General features: G+C 47.0%; 2 protein-coding genes across 2 annotated transcripts; one reads left to right on the top strand and one right to left on the bottom strand.

The window, feature by feature from the left end:
• The first annotated feature begins 6,358 nt into the window (after nt 1-6,358).
• On the top strand, nt 6,359-11,609 carry lipib (lipase, member Ib). Its single transcript, XM_049011092.1, has 10 exons — nt 6,359-6,461; nt 7,343-7,719; nt 8,257-8,365; nt 8,433-8,534; nt 9,337-9,426; nt 9,679-9,846; nt 10,075-10,164; nt 10,331-10,439; nt 10,870-11,043; nt 11,154-11,609. Exons 1-10 carry the CDS (start codon nt 6,410-6,412, stop codon nt 11,239-11,241), a joined length of 1,359 nt encoding a protein of 452 aa, XP_048867049.1. The 5' UTR covers nt 6,359-6,409; the 3' UTR covers nt 11,242-11,609.
• Nucleotides 11,610-12,382: 773 nt separating this feature from the next.
• Nucleotides 12,383-19,705, bottom strand: chrnd (cholinergic receptor, nicotinic, delta (muscle)). Its single transcript, XM_049011091.1, has 12 exons — nt 19,208-19,705; nt 18,636-18,781; nt 18,489-18,533; nt 18,231-18,340; nt 17,733-17,888; nt 17,272-17,387; nt 16,154-16,354; nt 15,638-15,749; nt 15,356-15,470; nt 14,026-14,236; nt 13,395-13,513; nt 12,383-13,158 (listed from the first exon to the last, which is right to left on the bottom strand). Exons 1-12 carry the CDS (start codon nt 19,263-19,265, stop codon nt 12,976-12,978), a joined length of 1,572 nt encoding a protein of 523 aa, XP_048867048.1. The 5' UTR covers nt 19,266-19,705; the 3' UTR covers nt 12,383-12,975.
• Between the last annotated feature and the right edge of the window lie 1,682 nt (nt 19,706-21,387).

Below are 21,387 nucleotides of genomic sequence, written 5' to 3'. Positions count from 1 at the left end.
TATTGATTTTAAACAAGATTTTCCACTCAAACAGTCAGAAATATACACATAACATTCATCCATCCATCCATTTTCTGGAACCGCATGTCCTATAAAGGGTCTGGAGTCTATCCCAGAGGCTACAGGCACAAGGCAGAGAAAAACCCAGAACGGGATGCCAGCCCATCACAGTAAACACATAACAATACACAGAAAATAATAGAAAATAATATATCATATTTATACAAATGTACAAATATACAGACATAGAAAAAAGAAACCACTCTATATTTTAAAACAAATCTGCATTTCTAAATCCTGGTATAATCGTGGTTCTGCTGGCAGAGGCTATGCTAAGCAGCAGGTTAATTTCAGGTTCAAAATTTGTAAGACAGCAGCACACAAAAGGTGAAGCAGGAGACACTGGGAACGACCAGAAACCAGCCAGGCAGAGGGCGGAAGTGACTTTCTAATGCCAGAGATGAGCGTTAACTTATCCGACAGTTTCTCATGAATCGGAGGATGACATCAAGTGACCTTCAAAAGGAATGGGAAATGTTAAGTGCAGGTATAAAGTGCACTGCTAGGATAATTCATACTAGGCTCCTAGAAGCAGGACTGAAGTCCCATAAAGCAAGGAAGAAGCCCTTCATTAATGAGGAACAGGGAAGAGCCAGGCTGCAGTTTGCAAAATACAAATATATTATTCGCAGATACATACCTAAAACTTGAGAAATGAGTGAAAAAAATGTATGCTGTGGTCTCTCTATTTTCCTCAGGCTGTGTATGTATATGCAAATGGATACAAATACACTAACAAACAGACACATTCGACCCCGAAGCGCTGATGCTGGTTTATATATGTATGCATGAGTAAAAAGAACAATAAACAAAAAGCACGATCAGTCGAAATGAATAACAATGGGAATTATAGTTAAACATAAATAAATAGAGAAATATAGAGTGTAGCTGGCAAATCGAAGTCCATGGAGAAAATAATACAAAGGATCTCAGACTGGCCAGAATTCACCCGAATTATGTTGCAGATGGTGAGTGAGTTTCTCCTTACGTTAATTGCATTTGTAACACAAATTTGAGATAGTAGGGAACATTTTCTGGAGGCAGGCTGGGGTATAACAATCTTCTGAAAATTCAGTTCATGTAGAGAACCTGAAGCACAGCTAGGAAAAATGTCACTCCATTCTTCAGGAAAAAATGTTAGCATATTAAGTCAAGAGAATCATAAGCAGATGAGTCTGAATACAGAAGTAATCTTTCCCTTAAGATTTAGTGATCTGGTAGATCCCTGAAATAAAATGGTTATATTTGAAGGAAGGTAAACAAATCTGTATGAGAGATGCCAAAGTTATTCTTTATCTGCTCTAAGGACTTTAAAGAATCGTTAGTCACTTGTCATGAAATATTTGACAACTCCTATAACTTCCATTTGAAGAGATTCTCAGACTATCAGTTACAAGAGAGCGGTTCTGGCCTGGGACCAAAATCATTCAGATTCATGTGGTTAAAACAGGATTTACTGAGATGAAGTACAGTAATAAAGATCTAACTGGTTTCTGAACCACATTGCCACCTACTGACCCAATGTACCGGAAGCCAAATAAACAGAGGCATTCACAAGCTTGGGGCTGAGTGATTCTCCATGACCTGCTGTACGTCTCGTCTCTGATGCTGGTCGATTATCCCGGCTGGAGCTCTACATAGACGCACGGGACACCGATAAACATGAGTCTGCTCTGTTGCCCCTGTGCAGCTGTGCAACAGAAAACAATATCAATATATTTTTGCTTAAAATGATTATGATACAAAAACAAAGTAAAAAATAAAGTAAATAAAGTCTTTGATTACCATTAATTAATATTCCCTGGAACGTGATCTACCACTATGAGGTGGAAAATAATGTGTACTGAGTGTTCATATATGAACACTATAAGACCAAATTAAAAAGTAAAATTACTAAAACCTAAACTGACACTAAAGTATATAAAAATTAAACAGAAATATATCTTTCAAATAAAAAGTAATAAAACAAAGAAAACTAAAAATAAACTGCATTTGAAATGAAAACGGAAAATATAAAAACAAAACTGAAATAATCTAAGCTATAATAATACTGCTGTGACCTCATCACCATAAGACCTGATAAACTCGGTTATGCGGTAACGGTCAGCCGAAGCGTTGCAGCCCCCTCCCCTTGTGAAAGCCCTTGCATTGAGAAACATAACTGCCTGGAGTTTAGGGAACCAATTGCGTTGGCTGCTGGCTGAGCAGGCTAACGTGCTCATGGTAATCAGTGCCGTGGTCCAGGGGGCCTCAGGCAACAACACAGGAACACCGCAACTGTAAAATGTGCCCCTTCCAGCAGCAAAACCACTGAATTGCGGCAGCAGCTGGCGGAAAAGCAGGATGCGCCGCAACAGTCTGACTGCGCCGAAGTACAGCAGCATCTCAGCTGCAATGGCGAAATTAAACAACTAAAACAAAGCCAAATCCTAACCGCTCAACCCTGTGTGGTGGTACTGTAGTGCGGTCATGGGGGCAGGGGGGGATGTCATGCAGCCCAAAGCCAAATGGTGATGTGCCTGAATATCTTATCCGAATTCACTGATTCAAACAGCCACTTCTGGAAAGGTCCTTTCTTCTCAGACCACCGGTTCCGTGTGTATGTGCAGTTATCCGGCCTCCTTGGCTCAGCTGAGGCAGCCTGGCATTTACTGACGAGCTTCCCGTTTACTGTGAGCAGTGAATCATTTAAACTTGTAATTAGCTGGCAGCACTGCGGCATTAAATCATTATATCTGTTAGCGATTTTGTCGTCAAACCGCTTAAGCTCCCGAGTTCAGATAAGCTCAGATAAGCCCCTAGTCGGCCCCATTCTAATTGTTACGCAACGGAAAAGGCTGCTGCGAAATAGCAGCGGGCCCCTTCAAGGCTAACGACAGGGCTAAGCATGTCATAAATTCTACGCCCTCCATGCATGGACCTGCTACTGATCAGCCTGCAGAAGAGGACAAACATCAATAGTAAACATCAGGTTGTGGGTGGTGTGCAGAGCTCCACTAATACTCACTAATACTCACAAGGAAAATGCAAACAGTACCAGGCCGTCTGCATTCTCTAGGGATAAACTGATTCAAGTGTTAAAAAATAAACACGGTGTCACAGCAGCTCAGATAAAGCTAAAGTGATCAGGGGATTAGCGGGATCGTCTTTATTCAGCCCGGGGAGATCAAGAAGCCACCAGCCATTTCTTTAATTAATTTTAAAGCCACAATGCCCTGCACTTCAGCTGTCATGTAATACTCAGATTTTTGGAATCACTGACATGAAAAACATCTTTTAAGTGATCAGTGCTGCCTTTCCCTGTATAATCCCCGTTTATCCCCTGCCCCTACACCGTTTTAGCCCTTTTATCCAATACTGATGGCCCCTCCACCCGCTCCTCAGGTCTGGGGACAGTTTTATGATCTATAACTGTCAGACCTCAGAGAAAACAGCCGTGGGAAGAAACAGAGACCGTGAGACCAGCTGTCAACAGCCACACAGACACATGCATGCACTCCTACAAAAAGCACAGGTGCCCAGCCAGATATGCCTGTGTGTTTGTGGAAGGACAAAAAAAACTGAAACTATGCATGTACAGTAAGGGAAATAAGTACTTGACCCCTTGCTGAATTATTAAATTGACCCATTACTAAAGAACTGAGAAGTCTGTAATTTCACTGGTATGTTTATTTAAACAGCAAAAGATAGATTATTAACAAAACAAGCAAGTAAAAGTCATTATGTAACAGTTGCAAACCAATTTGTCATTTATCTAGGGAAATAAGTATTTGATCCCTTATTTGATCAGTGTGCCTATACCCTACAATTGATATACATCATAGGTAGCACAGATCTCGGTATATTACCCTCAATAATTAATATTGGACACTAAACTCGTTTTTGACTGACATGTGGGATAGCCCACTTTACCTCTCAAGGGCACAAATCATCATGTTACAATTACAAACCAATTTGTCATTTATCTAGGGAAATAAGTATTTGATCCCTTATTTGATCAGTGTGCCTATACCCTACAATTGATATACATCATAGGTAGCACAGATCTCGGTATATTACCCTCAATAATTAATATTGGACACTAAACTCGTTTTTGACTGACATGTGGGATAGCCCACTTTACCTCTCAAGGGCACAAATCATCATGTTACAATTACAAACCAATTTGTCATTTATCTAGGGAAATAAGTATTTCATCCATTGGAACACATGCTTTAGCAATTGGTGGAATAACCATTGTTTGCAAGCACAGCTGTCTGACGTTTCTTGTAGTTGGTCACCAGGATTGTGTGCAGATCACCAGGAATTTTCATCCACTCCTCTTTGCAGACCTCCTTCAAATCTTTAAGGTTTTTAGGCTGTCACTTGGATAAATGAAGCTTGAGACTGGCTAGGGCCCCCCATAATGTGCTTCTTCTTGAATCACTCCTTTGTTGCCTTAGCCGCATGCTTAGGGTGGTTGTCTTACTGGAAGACCCACCCGCTGAAGGGGTGGCTGAAGGGAGGAGGTTCTCATCCAAGATTTTACGGTACATGGCCCCGTCCATCTTTCCTTTGATGCAGTACAGCCGTCCTGTACCCTTGGCAGAAAAACACCCCCAAAGCATAATGCTTCCACCTCCGTGTTTGGCAGTAGGGATGGTCTTCCTGGGGTTATAGTCAGCATTCTTTTTCCCCCAAACACGGCGAGTAGAGTTGATGCCAAACAGCTTGATTTTGATCTCATCTCTAACATTCTTTCAAGCCTCACTAGAATTATTCAGGTGTCCACTGGCGTACTTCAGACGGGCCTGAACATGGGCCTTCTTGAGCAGGGGTACTTTGTGAGCACTGCAGGATTTCAAACCATAACAGCAGGATATGTTACCGATGGTTTTCTTGGTGACTGTGGTCCCTGCTGCTTTGGGATCATTAATGAGCTCCACCTATGTATATCTGGGGTTAGCCCTCACCATTCTTAACATAAGTGATGCTGCATGAGATAAAATCTTCCTTGGGGCCCCAGACCGAGGGAGACTGACAGTTATTTTGTCTTTCTTCCAATAATTCCACCAACAGTTGTCACTTTCTCACCAGGCTGCTTGCTGATGGTCATATACCCGATTCCACCTTTGTGAAGGTCAACAATCTTTTCTCTGTTGTCCTTAGACGTCTCTTTGTTATTTCCCAGAGAGAAAAGTTTGAAAAAGTAGACAGGTTAGTGACCCGAGAATACTATTTAACAAATTGTAGTGTTATTAAATGACAATGATGGCTTGGTATCTGTCAATACTTAATTAAGTATTACTTATGTTGTGTTAATGCACATGTACTTGACCTAATTTCTTCCTGGCTTGTAGGGTATCAAATACTTATTTCCCTAGATTAATGACAAATTGGTTTGTGACTGTTAAATAATGACAAGAGGTTAGGAGATGGTGTCAGTGCTGGCGGGAGGTAGGGAGATGGTGTCAGTGCTGGCGGGAGGTAGGGAGATGGTGTCAGTGCTGGTGGGACATAGGGAGATGGTGTCAGTGCTGGCGGGAGGTAGGGAGATGGTGTCAGTGCTGGCGGGAGGTAGGTAGATGGTGTCAGTGCTGGCGGGAGGTAGGGAGATGGTGTCAGTGCTGGCGGGAGGTAGGGAGATGGTGTCAGTGCTGGCGGGAGGTAGGGAGATGGTGTCAGTGCTGGCGGGAGGTAGGGAGATGGCGGGAGGTAGGGAGATGGTGTCAGTGCTAGTGGGACGTAGGGAGATGGTGTCAGTGCTGGCGGGAGGTAGGGAGATGGTGTCAGTGCTGGCGGGAGGAAGGTAGATGGTGTCAGTGCTGGCGGGACGTAGGGAGATGGTGTCAGTGCTGGCGGGAGGTAGGGAGATGGTGTCAGTGCTAGTGGGACGTAGGGAGATGGTGTCAGTGCTGGCGGGAGGTAGGGAGATGGTGTCAGTGCTGGCGGGAGGTAGGGAGATGGTGTCAGTGCTGGCGGGAGGAAGGTAGATGGCGTCAGTGCTGGCGGGAGGTAGGGAGATGGTGTCAGTGCTGGCGGGAGGTAGGGAGATGGTGTCAGTGCTGGCGGGAGGTAGGGAGATGGTGTCAGTGCTGGCGGGAGGAAGGTAGATGGTGTCAGTGCTGGCGGGATGTAGGGAGATGTGTTAGTGGTGGACTTTTTGTTTGAGTCGTTAGTTTTTCCAGTAAGATCTATCCCTGTTCCTTTCCTCACTAATCTATCTCTGCTCCCCTACTGTCTCTCTTTAAGCCACTTTCTCCTCTCTCTCTCTCTCTCTCTCTCTCTCTCTCAGTTTGTTAGTCCTCCTTCCCTCCATCCTGCCCAGAAGCTGACAGCTCAGTGAAGTGTCTCTCTCGCTGCTGACAGCATGAAGTCCTACTTGCTGCTTCTTCTGCTCTGTTTCCTCGCAGGATGCAAAGGTAAGCTTGAGACCCATTGGCCACCACAGCGTTTAGGGAACCAGAAGAGGGTGGGGGCATTTAGGAGACCAGGGAAGGGCAAGGTCTTGCTATTAACTTGTACTAGAAGTGGGGTATTTAACAGTCTAATTGCAGCCTCAGCCGAGGAAAGTGTCCAGCAACTCGAGGTGCCACGCAGCCAGCGTAGGTGACTGGGTCACGGTGCCACTCTGCTGTTCTGACCCTGGCTCAATAAAAACCACAGGGTCTGCAAGGAGCACAGAGATGTTCTCTTTGGGTTCTGCTTCCAGACCCATCACTGCCCAGGAGGAATTCAGCCACTAATTCAGGATTTCTCCACTTGGACTCTGTTTTTGAGCAAGACAGACAGGGAAAGAACGATGCTTATAGGGACAGACCCCAAGCCCCACAGAGTGGGGCTGCCTGCTCTTGGGTGGAGCATAAACCTCTAAAAAACCTGCCTGTGCTGTTTTTGGAATACACCAGAGTGTCCCCTTTTAGAAAAACATGCAATTTCACCTCACATGCAGCAGTGTAAGCCTCTAATTATAAACAGGGCCTGTACAGTAGGGTTCCCCAATTCCAGGCCAAGAGGGCCAGGATCCAACTCAATTTGTGGGTTTTCATGTTCAAACACATCTACTAAACATGGTCATTAGCTGATCAAGATGTGTCTGAGCAGGGAAATCTGCAAACTGTTGGAGTCTGGTCTTCCAGGATGAAAATATAGGAAACCGGCTCTATATGCTCCATCAGTCAGAGGGCTGACCGCTGGGTCACATGACCATCAGGTCTCCACACAGCACACACTGCACTGCATGATGTAGCATCTAACACACTAGCTGCCTATCTGTGATTAACAAGCTCCTACCTTCCTCCAGGCCAGAAGAGTGAGTGTGACAGCTTCACTGACCTGAATTTCCACGAGTCCTTTATGGGGACCAGCCTGTCCGTGAAGCTGTTGCTGTACACAGGGGCCAATCCAGACTGCGGCCACCAGCTGTCACATCATGACCTCACACACCAGCCACTATTCAATCTGAGCCGGCGGACGGCCATGGTGATCCACGGGTACCGGCCCACGGGGGCCCCTCCCATCTGGGTGTCTCACATGGTGCACCTGCTGGCTGCACAGGATGACACAAACGTTGTCGTCGTGGACTGGAACCGTGGCGCCGCTAACATTAATTATTTCACTGCTGTGGCTAACAGCCGCAGTACTGCTATTAACATCTCCAGCTTCATTCAGAAAATGCAGGTAAAGTCAGGCAGGAGAGAGCCTCTGGTGCTCCCATGGTGACCGTGTAAAAGTATTATAGCACCCGTGTGTTTGTACCGTAACTTGCTTTGTCTTACTCTTCATGCTGCAGACTGACTGAAAAATAAATGCTGCCTATACCATTCACCTGGCTCTGTGTCTCTACATGTTTGTCTGCTGGTCACACTTTCTCTTCTGCTGGTCTCACTCTCTGTCCATTTGATCTCACCTTTTGTCCAGTTGGTCTCACTGTCCCTCCTGCTACTTTCATTTTATGTCCTGCTGTTTTCACTTTATGTCCTGCTGGTCTCACTTTCTGTCCAGTTGGTCTCACTTTTTTTCCAGTTGGTCTCACTTTCTGTCTTGCTGATTTCACTTTATGTCCTGCTGGTCTCACTTTCTGTCCAGTTGGTCTGACTTTCTGTCTTGCTGATGTCACTGTCTGTCCTTTTGGTCTTTCTGTCCAGTTGGTCTCACATCCCCTCCTGCTGGCCTCACCATGTCAGGTTTGACTTTCCCTTTTTCCTGTGCTTGCAGGAACATGGGGCCTCTTTGAGCTCCATCCACTTAATTGGAATGAGCCTGGGGGCACACGTGGCTGGCTTTGTGGGGGCGATGCTCAAAGGCAAGATCGGCAGGATCACAGGTGAGGCTGACATTTTCTCTTGTCTAGAGTACATCAATATGTGTACTTATGTGTCAATCCATCCCAGGCCTAGACCCAGCAGGGCCCCTGTTCAATGGGGTACCCCCAGCAGAGCGTCTGGACCCCACAGATGCCCAGTTTGTTGATGTTCTGCACACCGACATGCACGGTAGGTACCTCCTCATGTTGTAGTGTATGTAGAAGGTCTAAGCTCAGCCTCAGAGTGCCTGCAGCCCAAGAGGCTTGATGTACATCTTCTGGAGACGTGGATGGACCTGCTAATCAGTGATGGTTAATGAACTCTTCAGAAGGCAATTCCGGCAGTCCTGTTTCAGCATTTCAGTGGTTTTTATATTCCTCTCCATGCCAAATGACAGCATTTGGAAATCATTTGAAAGCTTCCTCAGAACTGCCATAGCTGGCTCTAAAAAGATGTCCAAATTTATTATCGTGCAACAGCCCTCCTGCCTGCTGACTTGACTGAAGCACTTGTCCATTAGTCTATTTTACAGATATCATTCATTAGATTTTGGAGAGTTTAAAAGGAGTGCTGTTCTCAAGGGTACAAGAGCAATTCCCTTCTAGAAAAATCTGAACTACCATCTTCTGTCTTTGGAAACTGGCTTTTACTGTGCATTTAGGTTTGAATTTTAGTTCCCCCAGGAAGAGAAAGGAAGTCACTGTGTTCAGAATAACATCATAATCCATGGAAGAGCCAGAGCCAAAATAACCCTGGAGTTTAGCATGCTTAAACAGGTTATGTGACGCACATGAAGTTTCCAGAACCAGTGTCAGAATAGCAGCCCTTCCCATTGCCTCTTGTGTGGGCAGAATCATCCAGAGTCCACAGAACAGCTCAGGGCTGCAGATGAATTACACTCATTGTCCCACCACTGTCATGGGAACCCAGCCTGTGAAGCCCTGTAGCGTCCGTCTCATCGTAATGTTTCACGATGTCAATGTTCCCACAGGCCTGGGGTACAAAGGGTCCCTGGGACACATCGACTTCTATGCTAATGGGGGAGCCGAGCAGCCCGGCTGTCCCAAGTCCATCTTCGCAGGTCAGCAAACAAGCTTTTCTGGTTGACATCACCTTTATCATCTTAACTGGCGCACGAGCCAATTACAGGCCATGTGGGATATTAACCATTCATTGTAATATAGGAGAACTTTCCTACCTTATTTAAAACGTCAAAGAACATTAAATGAAACACAGCCCTGACATGTGAAGATGTTTCAGAGCATAAAGCTGGTGCTGAAACCATTCATTCCCTCTGCCCACCCACTTTTCCATCCCTAATCTCACCCCGCAGGAAAGTCGTACTTTGTGTGTGACCACCAGAGGGCAGTCTTCCTCTTTCTCTGTGCCCTCAACAAGACATGCAGCTTCACCGCCTACCCGTGCTCGTCTTACTCCGACTTCCAGGATGGGCGGTGCCTCTCCTGTGAGCCGCTGAGGCCCGCACCCTGCCCTGTCTTTGGTGAGACACCTCATGTGGGCGGTGCGGAAATTCCCCCCCCCGGCCCCGCCGACCGTGGGACAGGTTGGGTTACTGCCAGAGGACAAACATAAACCAGCAAATAGCCCTAAATAAAAACAAATATAACTATAAGCAGGCAGAGTCACGCTGATTCCACCCACCTGAAAGAGGGGAACAGGCCACTGTGCCACAGTGCTCTGATGGCTGACTGTACCTCCATGTCCATAGGTTATGACGTCAGAGGGTGGAGGGACGCCGTGGTGCAGCGGGGCCAAACCAGGGCCTATTTCTCCACTGCCGCAGAGTCACCTTACTGCAGTGAGTCTGTGACGCACACAGAGTCTTTGCCTGTGTTTTAGCATTAGCATTATGGGCACAATCTTGATCACCAATTCTGATCACCATCACCAATTCATGCTGCAGTCTGGGGTGCATATAGATCGCAATATAATGGGGGGACCTGTGCCACTGTTGCCCATCACAGAGAGCAGCTACCGTGTGGACATGATGACCTGGAACCAGTTCACACGCTGGGGGACTGTGGTCCTCAAGTTACACAGCGGCAGGAGGGTGACAGAGACTCGCATGGACCAGTGAGCTCATCTGCCCCTATTTCCCGTACAAACCCCAGGACATGCCACAGAGACATAAGTCACAGATAGACATACAGACACAGACGGGAGTCACAGACAAACAGACAGAGAGGAGTCGCACACAAAAATACAGAGAGGAGTCAAAGACAAACAGACAGAGAGGAGTCACACATAGACATACAGAGAGGAGTCAAAGACAAACAGACAGAGATGAGTCGCACACAAACATACAGAGAGGAGTCACAGACAAACAGACAGAGAGGAGTCACAGACAAACAGACAGAGAGGAGTCACAGAGAGACACAGAGGCAGGAGTCAGAGAGACACAACTGATACATCATTGCACACATCATACACATTTATATATTTGACGCATCAGAATCTTGTAGCCTTCAGCCTGACTCACACACCTGTGTTCTCTCTGGCCCAGTAAAGTGATCCGGTTCGAGCAGTACACAGCCACTCGCATGCTGGCCCAGTTTGACGAGGACCTGCACCCAGTCCAGAAGATCTCCATCCGCTTCATCACGGGCAACATGATCGGGCCCAAGTACAAGCTGCGGATGCTATGGATCCGGCTCACGCCGCTGGGCGAGCCCAACAGGTCAGGGCCCCAGTGCGTGTGACCCGTGGGGCTGTCCTTTTCCCTGTATGGCCGTCCCATCACCCACTGATAAACGTGTATTTGCGTGTGCTGAATGCTCTCCTCCGCAGGCCACTGCTGTGCCGCTATGACATCATCCTGGAGGAGAACACGGAAGCATCATTCAGGCCCAAGCCATGTGAGGAGGCGGGCTTCTGAAGAGAGCAAGGATCTTACTCAAGGAAGGGTTCCTACTAACTACCAAGGGGATCTAGTACCATAACAAGGGAACAGCCAAGCAGCGCCAATGAACAGCTCACACTGTGTAGATATCAAGAGAGGAGTGTAACACTGTCGGAGAGCTTCCAGATATGGGAGAAGAACACACAGAGGTCATGGAGATGGCTGCTACCTCCCTGAGGTCTGGCTGGCTCTACAAAATGACCGATGGGCCACAGGGAAATTGTACCTGCAGGGGGAGGGGGTCAAATTCAGCGTTCATGTCGCTGTGGGAGATCACAGATACCTCTTCATACTGGAAATGCCTTGTTAAGTTAGGACCTGAATAAAGAGTAATTTCACTTTGATATACGTGTGTATGCATTCATGTAAGTATACGTACAGGCGGAGGAGTGGCTACGTCAACTACATACTCTATAAACACTGTCCAATCAGGCTATTGCGTCTACATGCCGATGCCATATAATCTGCATATGTATCCTGTATAATCACAGCTGCACTTCAGTTGGATATAAAACGATTTCTCACGCTTTTACCTGGAGGCTCGTCACTGCCATTCCGCCCGCATAAGCGCGCAACCGCATTTATCTTCAAATTAGGCGAAAAGCACTTTTCCGGACGGAGCACCCCCCCTTAACCCCAACCTCGACCGTAACCGTAACACTAATCCTGATCATAATCCTGATCATAATCCTGATCATAATCCTGATTTCTGTTCTTTTACTTTGAACTTTTTCGCCTCAGGAAAGCGTCACAAAAGGCACATTTCAAAGGCGAATGATTCCAGGGACTAAATCAGAAAAATGATGAATCCCGAGTAAATTTTTTATTTCAAAAAGGTAATAATTTAGCCTCACCTGCAGCGCAGAACAGCAGATTACCGGGGCGAGGCTGCCCCCGGGTGGTGGTGGTTTGTCATTGCCAGCGCCAGTTCCACTCTGGCCTTAAATCAAGCTAAAGTGCACTTAGGCTGAGTAACCCACGATTCAGATCTTCATAAAACTGGAGAGAGTTGACTTATAATTCATGTTTGTCAGTGCAAACCCCTCCATTACCGCTATATAGTAAGCATGGATGTGACTGCACAGGAGTGGCATAAAACCATATAATCACACGATGATTTTTGTTCCATTTTTCATCTTTTATGAGGCAGTAAAAACACCAACAGTACAATGGGGATGACATGAATCAGTTTTGTTCAGTGTGCTGACCTGCCTTTATAGACCCAGATTAGCAACCAGTGCATTCAAACCAACATGAAATGATCCAGGGTTTGAGCCCATCAGGTAATCCTGGAGATGAGGAATCTCAGTTTGTGATGGACTCTCTCCTCTGCTCTAGGGGAAAGGATGGAAATCACAGAATAGCAAGAGGAAACCAGCAAGAGACAGGAGAGAGAATGCCCCCAACGCACTGTGACCACCATGACACCGTTCCCCTCTTGCTCTGAAATCAATGGCTCATAGATCAGAGTAGAAACTGCATCAAATGTTCACTGTGCTGCCCATTTTGCACCCAGTGATCACTGTATAATGCACTGAATGCACCAGAAATACCCCAAACCCTGGTGCTGGCATCAACCCTTCCGAAGGATCCCAGTAGCAATTAAACACTGCAAACCACTGCTTGTGCCTAAAGGTGTGTTATATTCACCACACTGACGAGTTGGACAGTTAGTATCGGCTCGGTCTGTGGGTGGTGGGCAGGCGCAGCTCAGACGAAGCGCTTGTTTTCCTCCAGGTAGTTGTAGGGGTCGCCGTCGAAGGGCAGCGGCGGGGGCCAGTTGTAAATCCCTGTGAGGAAAATCACAACTGTCCCCACGGTCATGATCGGTGTGACCACATAAAGGCAGAGGCGGTCGATGGTCCGGGCAATGCCGCTCCAGTTGTCCTTTTCCTGGGGTGGGGAGTGGGGGGGATTAGCTGGTTAGGTGACAATAAAGGCTTCACTGTGGCACCTTCACTCGGGCAACAGGGTCAAGCCCTAAACCTCATTGCCTGACATCCACAATCAGGTGTGACTCGTACACAAAACTGTGGCTTAAGTTCACTGAACAGGCTGACAACAAGCAGAAGAGTCCCTGTACAGCCACCGTAGCCCCTCCCCCACCTGCCCCCCCGAAATCCTCTCACCTCGTTGTAGTCATTCTTCTCACGCATGTGCTTCACAATGTAATTGGCCCCATCTACAGCTGGCTTCATCTCCGAGAAGAGCTGGTCGCTGGCTTCATCCTCATCGCTCGCTTTGTGCACTGGGACGAAAAGCAAAGACACAACGTCAGGCTGACCGCCCCCCCCCCCCCCCCCCCCCCGAAGCGGACATCGCTAGGTATCATTATGACTTGGTTATGACTAGGAACATGTTTCATACAGGAACAGCCAATTCACCCTGAGGATGTGGTCAACCTTAAAAACGCAGCTCCACTTGTCAGCAGGGACACAGCAACAAATTCAGGGCCCTCTGACAATATGTCACCTTGGGCCTCCAGAGCACAATTTTCCAAGTGGGGGGGGGGGGGCACATACATTTTTTTTCCATAATCAGAAGTCCCTATAAAGTGTGGGCCCCCCTGAATCTGACACCCCTGATATCACCCCTACTGCTGTTATAAATAAATATAGTCTCCAGTATGCTGACTCCGTATATCCATATAGAGACTTAAGCAGTATTTGTTATACAGTTTGCTTCTTTTTAACAGAGCAGCTCCCTGTGGTGCCCGCTTGCCCGTAGTGACCTGTGGAGGGAGCCCTGGTTGAGACTCACCGGCGGCGGGCGTGGAGCGGGGGGCCAAGCCATGCCTCTCCGACTGCTTCTCGAACATCAGCTCACTGCGTGACTTGACGCTGTAGTATTCCTCCGCCTTGGCGATGTAGCCCACTGAGCTGGAGCGGCGCACCAGTGCCCCCCCATGGCCGGGCTCGCTATCCGAAGGTCGCGACATGCGCAGGAAGCGGGGCAGCTTCTCCAGAAAGAACTGGGGGGGGGGGGATGTAACAGCCCTTGTTACATCACTGCACGTCCCAGGCGACTGGGTAGCATCTCCATCAGAGCTGCACTTTAACAGCATGCTGGGCTCTTCCCAGGCTTGATTCCTGCCTCTACATGCTGACCGTTTCTGTAGCATGCTGCCGGATTTGGCATCCAGCCTCTTTTTAAACTTACAGTAATTAACTAAATAAAAATACACTAAAATACAGCCACTCCTCATTTAGCGACGACTGCGGTTGGCGACCACTCACAAATATGATGGTAATAAAAAAAATTTTCTTCTAACCATTGCATGCATTTAGGACCAAATTTTGCAGAATTAAAGGGGTCTTCGAAGTAGAATGTACAAAATGAAGGCTGCAAGAAAGAAAGTATGGATGGCTGAGGAAACGCTGCGAGCGTCGCACCGTCACGCCTGGGCGACTGAGGTTTTCACCTAGTGAACTTCACCTATTTCACTTTATAACCTGGTCGTTTGAATGGAACCCGGTTGCTAATGGCAGTTGGAGTTATCAATATAACATCTAAGCTTCTTTGCTATAGAGCACGGGTGTAAATTACGGGGAAATGGGGGGTTGTAACTCCCCAAATAAATCAAAACCAGCTAATATAACCCCCCCCCCCCCAATTATCATGTTTCCCCCTAAATGGATGGAGACCTCAACCCCTGCAATGGTCAAACCACAATTTCCCCCTTGCTATAGAGGACCATCGTCATCTTGCCTTAATTCTGTGCTGTTAGGGGCAGATTCACTGGTCCGTTTGCCCCAGGCTGACATCAGTATGGACACACAGGTGTTTAACCAACCTTTCTATTTTCCCTGAGACGGCACAGGGCCCTGATGTTTGCCAGGCTCTGGGTTATAGCCTAGGACAGCCTATGCATTAATCCGCCCGTTTGTGCTATCATTAGGAAGTCCCGTCTGTTTGAGGTCAGATTTTGGGCACTAATTTTCCTGCAGTATTTCCCCAAACCAACTCATTTGCACATTTCATAGAAATTTCCCAGCGATTGCATGGGCATCCTGTGGCTCTCGGCATGATAATATGCAAAGCGTTTTCCTTTCTGACGTATGGCTGTACTCTACAGTGCCCCCCCCACCACCTCCTTGGTCCACTCTGACATGACATGGGTGCTGGGGGTGCGGAAGTGCAGGTTGAGCACGACGACGCAGTTGAGCACCACCACGGTGACGAGCACCATGATGAACATCAGGTACCTGGGGGAGGGAGAGGCAGACAGGAACTCAGTTACCACCTGACCAGGGATTCCGGAAAACCTGGGGACTGAGGCACAATGCTGAACTGGACCAGGCAGATGTGACCTACCAGACTCCCAAATGTGCCCCCCCCATCCCAAACATGCCCCGACGCCCATGGCAGTTACTTGACAAAGAGCGGGATGGCCATGGACGTCTCAGGCAGCCTCTGTGATATCAGCAGCAGGAACACAGACTGGGCCAGAAGCACAGAGATAGACAGGGTCATCTTCTCCCCACCTGTAGGGGGCGAGAGAGTACCGAAGCACAGCATGAACTGTTTCACCCTCACCCACATACAAACTGCCAGAAGCTGTTCTACTGATACCGTGCAACACATGTACACAAGGATATGTTTACATTTTAGTGGGGATTCTTATTACATCTTGGTTAAAAAATACCCAACCACAGACCAACAAAAACCAAATATATCCATGGACATATACTCAGTCATAGATACAGACTGTCACACACTCAGTCATAATGTTCCGTTACAAGTTTGTTATTGTATTATTATTATTATTATTATTATTATTATTATTATTATTATTATTAAATTTGTCTTTTTTTCGTCTTTCTGAGCTCCTGTAAAATTGCTTGTGAAAGATGCATGCATGACAGAGATGCAGTGGTTGAGCTCTCACTGTCGGCCGGCAGGTAGTACACGAGCGAGGCCATGAAGGAGATGAGCACGCAGGGGATGATGATGTTGATGATGTAGAAGAGTGGTTTGCGCCGGATGATGAGGTAGAAGGTGATGTCCTGGTGCTTGTTGCTGTCCATGGGGATGTTCTTGTACGTGTTCTTCTTGGCTGGCTTGTGCACGATCTCCCACTCCCCATTTTCTGCGGCATAGCAAGATTAGGCCCACATCTGTACTGAGTGTGGATTTCAGAGTATGGATTACAGTGAACTGTAAGCAGAAGCCAGGAAAGGAGCAGGGAAAGGTACAAACACAGATTCCATCACCCGTGCAGAGGCGGAGAGCCATCAGGCTACCAAGCTAAACACGCCGAGGGCCATTTTCACTGCTCATCTGACAATGTCAATGCAGTCTATCTTGTGTATTAATGGGGCTAATGGCAACGCAGTCTACCCTGTGTATTGATGGGGCCAATGGCAACGCAGTCTATCCTGTGTATTGATGGGGCCAATGGCAATGCAGTCTATCCTGTGTATTGATGGGGCCAATGGCAATGCAGTCTATCCTGTGTATTGATGGGGCTAATAGCAACACAGTCTAACCTGTGTATTGATGGGGCCAATGGTAACGCAGTCTAACCTGTGTATTGATGGGGCCAATGGCAACGCAGTCTATCCTGTGTATTGATAGGGCCAATGGTAACGCAGTCTAACCTGTATATTGATGGGGCCAATGGCAATGCAGTCTATCCTGTGTATTTATGGGGCCAATGGTAACGCAGTCTAACCTGTGTATTGATGGGGCCAATGGCAACACAGTCTAGTCTGTGTATGGATGGGGCCAATGGCAACGCATTATATCCTGTGTATGGGTGGGGCCAATCGCAACACAGTCTATCCTGTGTATGGGTGGGGCCAATGGCAGCACAGTCTAGTCTGTGTATGGATGGGGCCAATGGCAACGCATTCTATCCTGTGTATGGGTGGGGCCAATGACAACACAGTCTGTCCTGTGTATAGACAGGGTCAATGGTAATGCAGTCTAATCTGTGTATGGACGGGGCCAATGACAACACAGTCTGTCCTGTGTATAGACGGGGTCAATGGCAATGCAAGCTACCTGTGAATGCTGCAGGGTCAATGGTAATCCACTCCACTGTGTATGTCTTCTGAGTGGCTTCATCAAACTCCTGCTTCAGATGCATGGTGATCTCTTTGGCGTTGTAGGCCAGCGCACTGGAGGAAAACATACTGATCTGTCCTTAAAGCATCTTTTGGACAGTAGTCGTTATTTCTGTCCTTAATAAGAAACAACAAGCCTATCAGAGAGAGGCATGTTTCTTGAGCGTAGTTGATTAATTTGAGGGGCCTGTAGGGCTTTCAGCACCATGGTAACTACTTAGGAATTAAGTTTGACTCTCAGGTCCAGCACCTGATTGGTCAGAGCCATCTGACAGTAGACTGATTATACAGAAATGCCCAGATTGACATTCCCTGAAAGTGGCTATGCTGACCCCTACAGGTGAATAGCTGCTGCTGCTCTCAAAAACTTCCTAAAATACCCGCCAGCATGGCCTGTACCTGAACTTTAGTGTGCAGTTCTGCCAGTCAAATGGGAAGTAGTTGACATTGATGGCACAGGAGCTGCGGAAGATGGCGGGTGGCAGCCAGTAGACGGAGCCGTCGGGGTTGACCAGCACGTTGCAGTAGTAGGCGACCTGGAACTGGGCATCGTTGCTGGTGTGGGGGACACAACACAGCAGGTGATTCGACCGGCAGATCCTTAATCACAGCTTACACCTTGGTTTTAGCAAGCAAGTCCACTCTCCTCCATTTTCATCTGGCTTGCTTTATTTAATTTCTTTCCTTCATTTTCCCCGTTTCTAACTACTCTCTCTAATGATGTTGTGATGTATCACGACACATCGATGTAAAGCACCTTGGGACGACTCTGTCATGAAAGGCACTACACAAACTTAAATTGAATTGACATGGTTTAAGGATAAGCTGAGCTTCACAGACCTTTTTTTTTGGAGGGGGGGGGGGTTAGTATTGTCACATATGCTCATGCTTACTCACTTATTCTCCAGCACGATTTCAGGAAGCCAAATCATGCTGGATGGTAACCGGAGAACATCGATATCGCCGAATTCCGAGGTGTTCCAGGACAGCCTTGGGTCGGACCATATCTGGAGATAACGACAAACCAGAACTTTCCAGAGCCAGGACAGCCAATCAGCTGCCACCACAGAACAGCTAACACGCCCTGGTGAATATTCAACATTGAAGCCAAGACGAGCGTAGATACAGAAACTGCGAATGCATCTGCCTACTCACGTGCTCCATCCAAACGTTTGTAAGCAGCGTTTCATCAACTTCTTTCTAAAAAAAAGAACTTCTAAAAATAAGTAGCCGAGTAGATTACAGAAATGATTATTACGGGTGTCTCGGCTAAATAGAGCGAAAGCTCAGCATGGCACTCACCAGCGAGATGAGGTTTGACAGGATGAGGGCAAGATACACGTCCACCGCATCGTCCTTGTTGGCCACCGGCCGCAGCTCCTTGTTATAGCCGCGCTCCTTCATCAAGTAGTTCAGGAGCCGCTCCTCCTCGTTCCTGGCCCAACATCCTGAGTGTCGAGGTGAGACAGGAGAGTGGTTGGAATGAGGAGCCTGTGCTCCGGTGCGATGAGATCATTAACAAGACAGCCGTAAATTTGCCAAAACATGCACTCCATCGTAAAAGGAATGCATACTTAGTCATTTTTTCACCATGTATGTAATTTACACTATTTATTATTTAGAGTATGAATATTAAACGTAAATATGCAGTAGAGACTCAAGCCAAAGAATCCAACCATTCCAAAGCTAAAAAACAACAAATAAACCCTCGACACAAAACTTTCGTTTACTGTAGACTCTTCCACCATGCCTTTCAAAATGATGAACAGCTTTCCTCTGATTCATGTCACAGTCGAAGCGTTTTCGGAGAAAATACATGAACTTACGATGACGTGTCGCAAGGATGTGCGGTTGAGGAAGGTTTTGAGACATACCTGTGGTGTAGAGAGAAATCCAGAACAACAAGGCAAAAGCAAAGTAGGACACTTTCATGATAGTTTCCCTCCTTTGTTACAAAGTCTTTCGCAGTGAGGAGTCTCTTTAAGCCTTCTGCTGTCGGCCCCTGATGGACAGGAGCAGGTGGGGGAACTGGGAGCCCAAAATAGACGTGTTTCTGCAGGGTGGGTTTCGGGAATGGCTGGTGGGGGCAGGAACGAAGAGAAAAACAAAAGGAAGAGGAGCCAAGCTTGATTTTGGCAGCCCACAGAATCGGTCCATCAGATTTTAGGCAGCTTTTACCCCTGAATCCATAAATCTTGCGCAGTTAGTCTTCACCTTGTCCACTGCAAAGAAGTCGGAGCGAAGCCCCGATCAGAGGGGGCACCCTTGGCTGGTGTAAAGCCCTACATAGCAAAAAGCCATAACACGCTCCTTCCGTGATCCCTGACAGCCTGAATCGGGAATGGTGTCACTGTTTGGCAGAGACATGGGCCCAAAACAAGCCACGCTGACCAGCCAATACCCTGAATGACAGCAAGTTTCCCTCTGGGGAATAGACAGGGGGGTGCGTATGTGTGGAGGGGAGAGGGGGGGCATACACTCAGATAAGGCAAGTCTCAAACACCACTAGTAAGCTGGAAAGTGCCGCAGTTTGACAAGGCAGGAGTTTTGCTCATTTTGATGCACGACTCAAACATTCTGCAGCCTCTGTGCTCCAGGTCTCTGCTTGAATGGCCTGACCATGTGCTCAGGAGTGTGTTATTCCAGCTGAATGCATGGTGGCCAGTCAGTCACAGAGCACAAATTCCTGAAGACAAACTGAACACATTCCAGCTCCTCTGACAGATTTTACCAGGGAAGACAGCAAGGGCTTAGATTTGGGTATGGATGGTAGAGACATGACCCTGCGAATATTGTGGGGGTACCGTGTGTATTTAGGGGGCGATTTGGTCACTACCAATGCTGAAACCGAACCTACACCCTTGGAAGGCATATCTATTCACACAATAACCTGAGAACTCTTGACATGCCAAATCACCAACAAGACTGGATATTTGAATAAGGGAAAATATTAACATTTGACCATAACACGTGTGCTAATGTATCAGATTGTGTTTAATATAGCATGACTGAAAAACTATTTCACGTTCTCATGCGCTTCTATATGGCAGTGACTTAGTCTTGAGGTACTTAGCGTGTCTTCATGACTCGACCTCCACAAGATGGCGCCCCAGGGTCAGCAAGCGTAAAACGAGCTGTAATGGACGTACAGGAGGTTGTTCATTTGGGATTTTAAAGAAATGTACGTTAGAAGCAGCATAGCAGCAGGTGGAAAACACAAACTCGTGTATGTTCTGACTTTATAAGTGGTAGATTCTGTTCCACGCTTCTGCAAGATGAGGATCAATATGAGATATGGGGCAGATGTGCAGCCCTAACCGTAAACCACAGCGAATTATTGTAATTCTGATCTAACGTCACTTGCCCCACGATGTTTGTTGTGATACTCAACAACATAACTATGGTGGTACAGTGAAAAAACACGGACTGTCCGGCGTTTCAGCTCGACCCACGCACTGTCATCTCAGCCGTCAGACCAAGCCTCCAGACTGGCCATAAAGCGACCAGCCCGAGACACACTTTGCATGACTTTCCATATGACGTATTTCACACGGAGGACAGATCATGCAAAACGCTGCTTATTTCACAGTTTCCATCGAGCTTCCAAGTTCTGTGTAGAGGTTAATTGCCAAAATCTCCCGGTATACTGCAAAGGTCAGAGCTCCCGAGTGCTCTGGCTCCCATCCATCTCGTTAAAGCCCAACTTCATTCACTAAAATCTTTTAATCATCTTTGGTAACAGCAAAACAGCTCAATGTAATAATCAAATATTTAACTGCCTTTTCCCCTGGAAACGCATTATAATGAGAATGTTAAAGAGCATTTTACACATCAAATGACCCCAAAACCGTACTAAACATATGTTTTCAACCAAAACGACCGTGTTACAACACCAATCTTATTTACATACAAATCCCCGTCACACAAATACAAAATAGACCCACGAGAAGGAAAAACAGAATTTGCGGCACTGGAAATATGGGATTTACGACTTTTAAATTAAACAACCTGAGTCATTCCCTGGCGTTTCTGGTATATTGCGGCCATGCGTTAA

Source organism: Brienomyrus brachyistius, chromosome 4, assembly GCF_023856365.1.
Source record: "Brienomyrus brachyistius isolate T26 chromosome 4, BBRACH_0.4, whole genome shotgun sequence".
NCBI lineage: Eukaryota > Metazoa > Chordata > Actinopteri > Osteoglossiformes > Mormyridae > Brienomyrus > Brienomyrus brachyistius.
Note: the sequence above shows the minus strand (reverse complement) of the source record. Positions and strands in the feature narration are given on the sequence as shown.

Bases quoted from the DNA above. Each gene is read 5' to 3' on its own strand.
- lipib (XM_049011092.1), top strand. From the start codon at position 6,410: ATGAAGTCCTACTTGCTGCTTCTTCTGCTCTGTTTCCTCGCAGGATGC. The intron at 7,720-8,256 runs GTAAAGTCAGGC...CTGTGCTTGCAG, and splicing joins GCTTCATTCAGAAAATGCAG to GAACATGGGGCCTCTTTGAG. The intron at 11,044-11,153 runs GTCAGGGCCCCA...TCTCCTCCGCAG, and splicing joins CCGCTGGGCGAGCCCAACAG to GCCACTGCTGTGCCGCTATG.
- chrnd (XM_049011091.1), bottom strand. From the start codon at position 19,265: ATGAAAGTGTCCTACTTTGCTTTTGCCTTGTTGTTCTGGATTTCTCTC. The intron at 17,889-18,230 runs GTGAGTAAGCAT...CCCCCACACCAG, and splicing joins GAAATCGTGCTGGAGAATAA to CAACGATGCCCAGTTCCAGG. The intron at 15,750-16,153 runs GTGAGAGCTCAA...CGCCCCCTACAG, and splicing joins GTACTACCTGCCGGCCGACA to GTGGGGAGAAGATGACCCTG.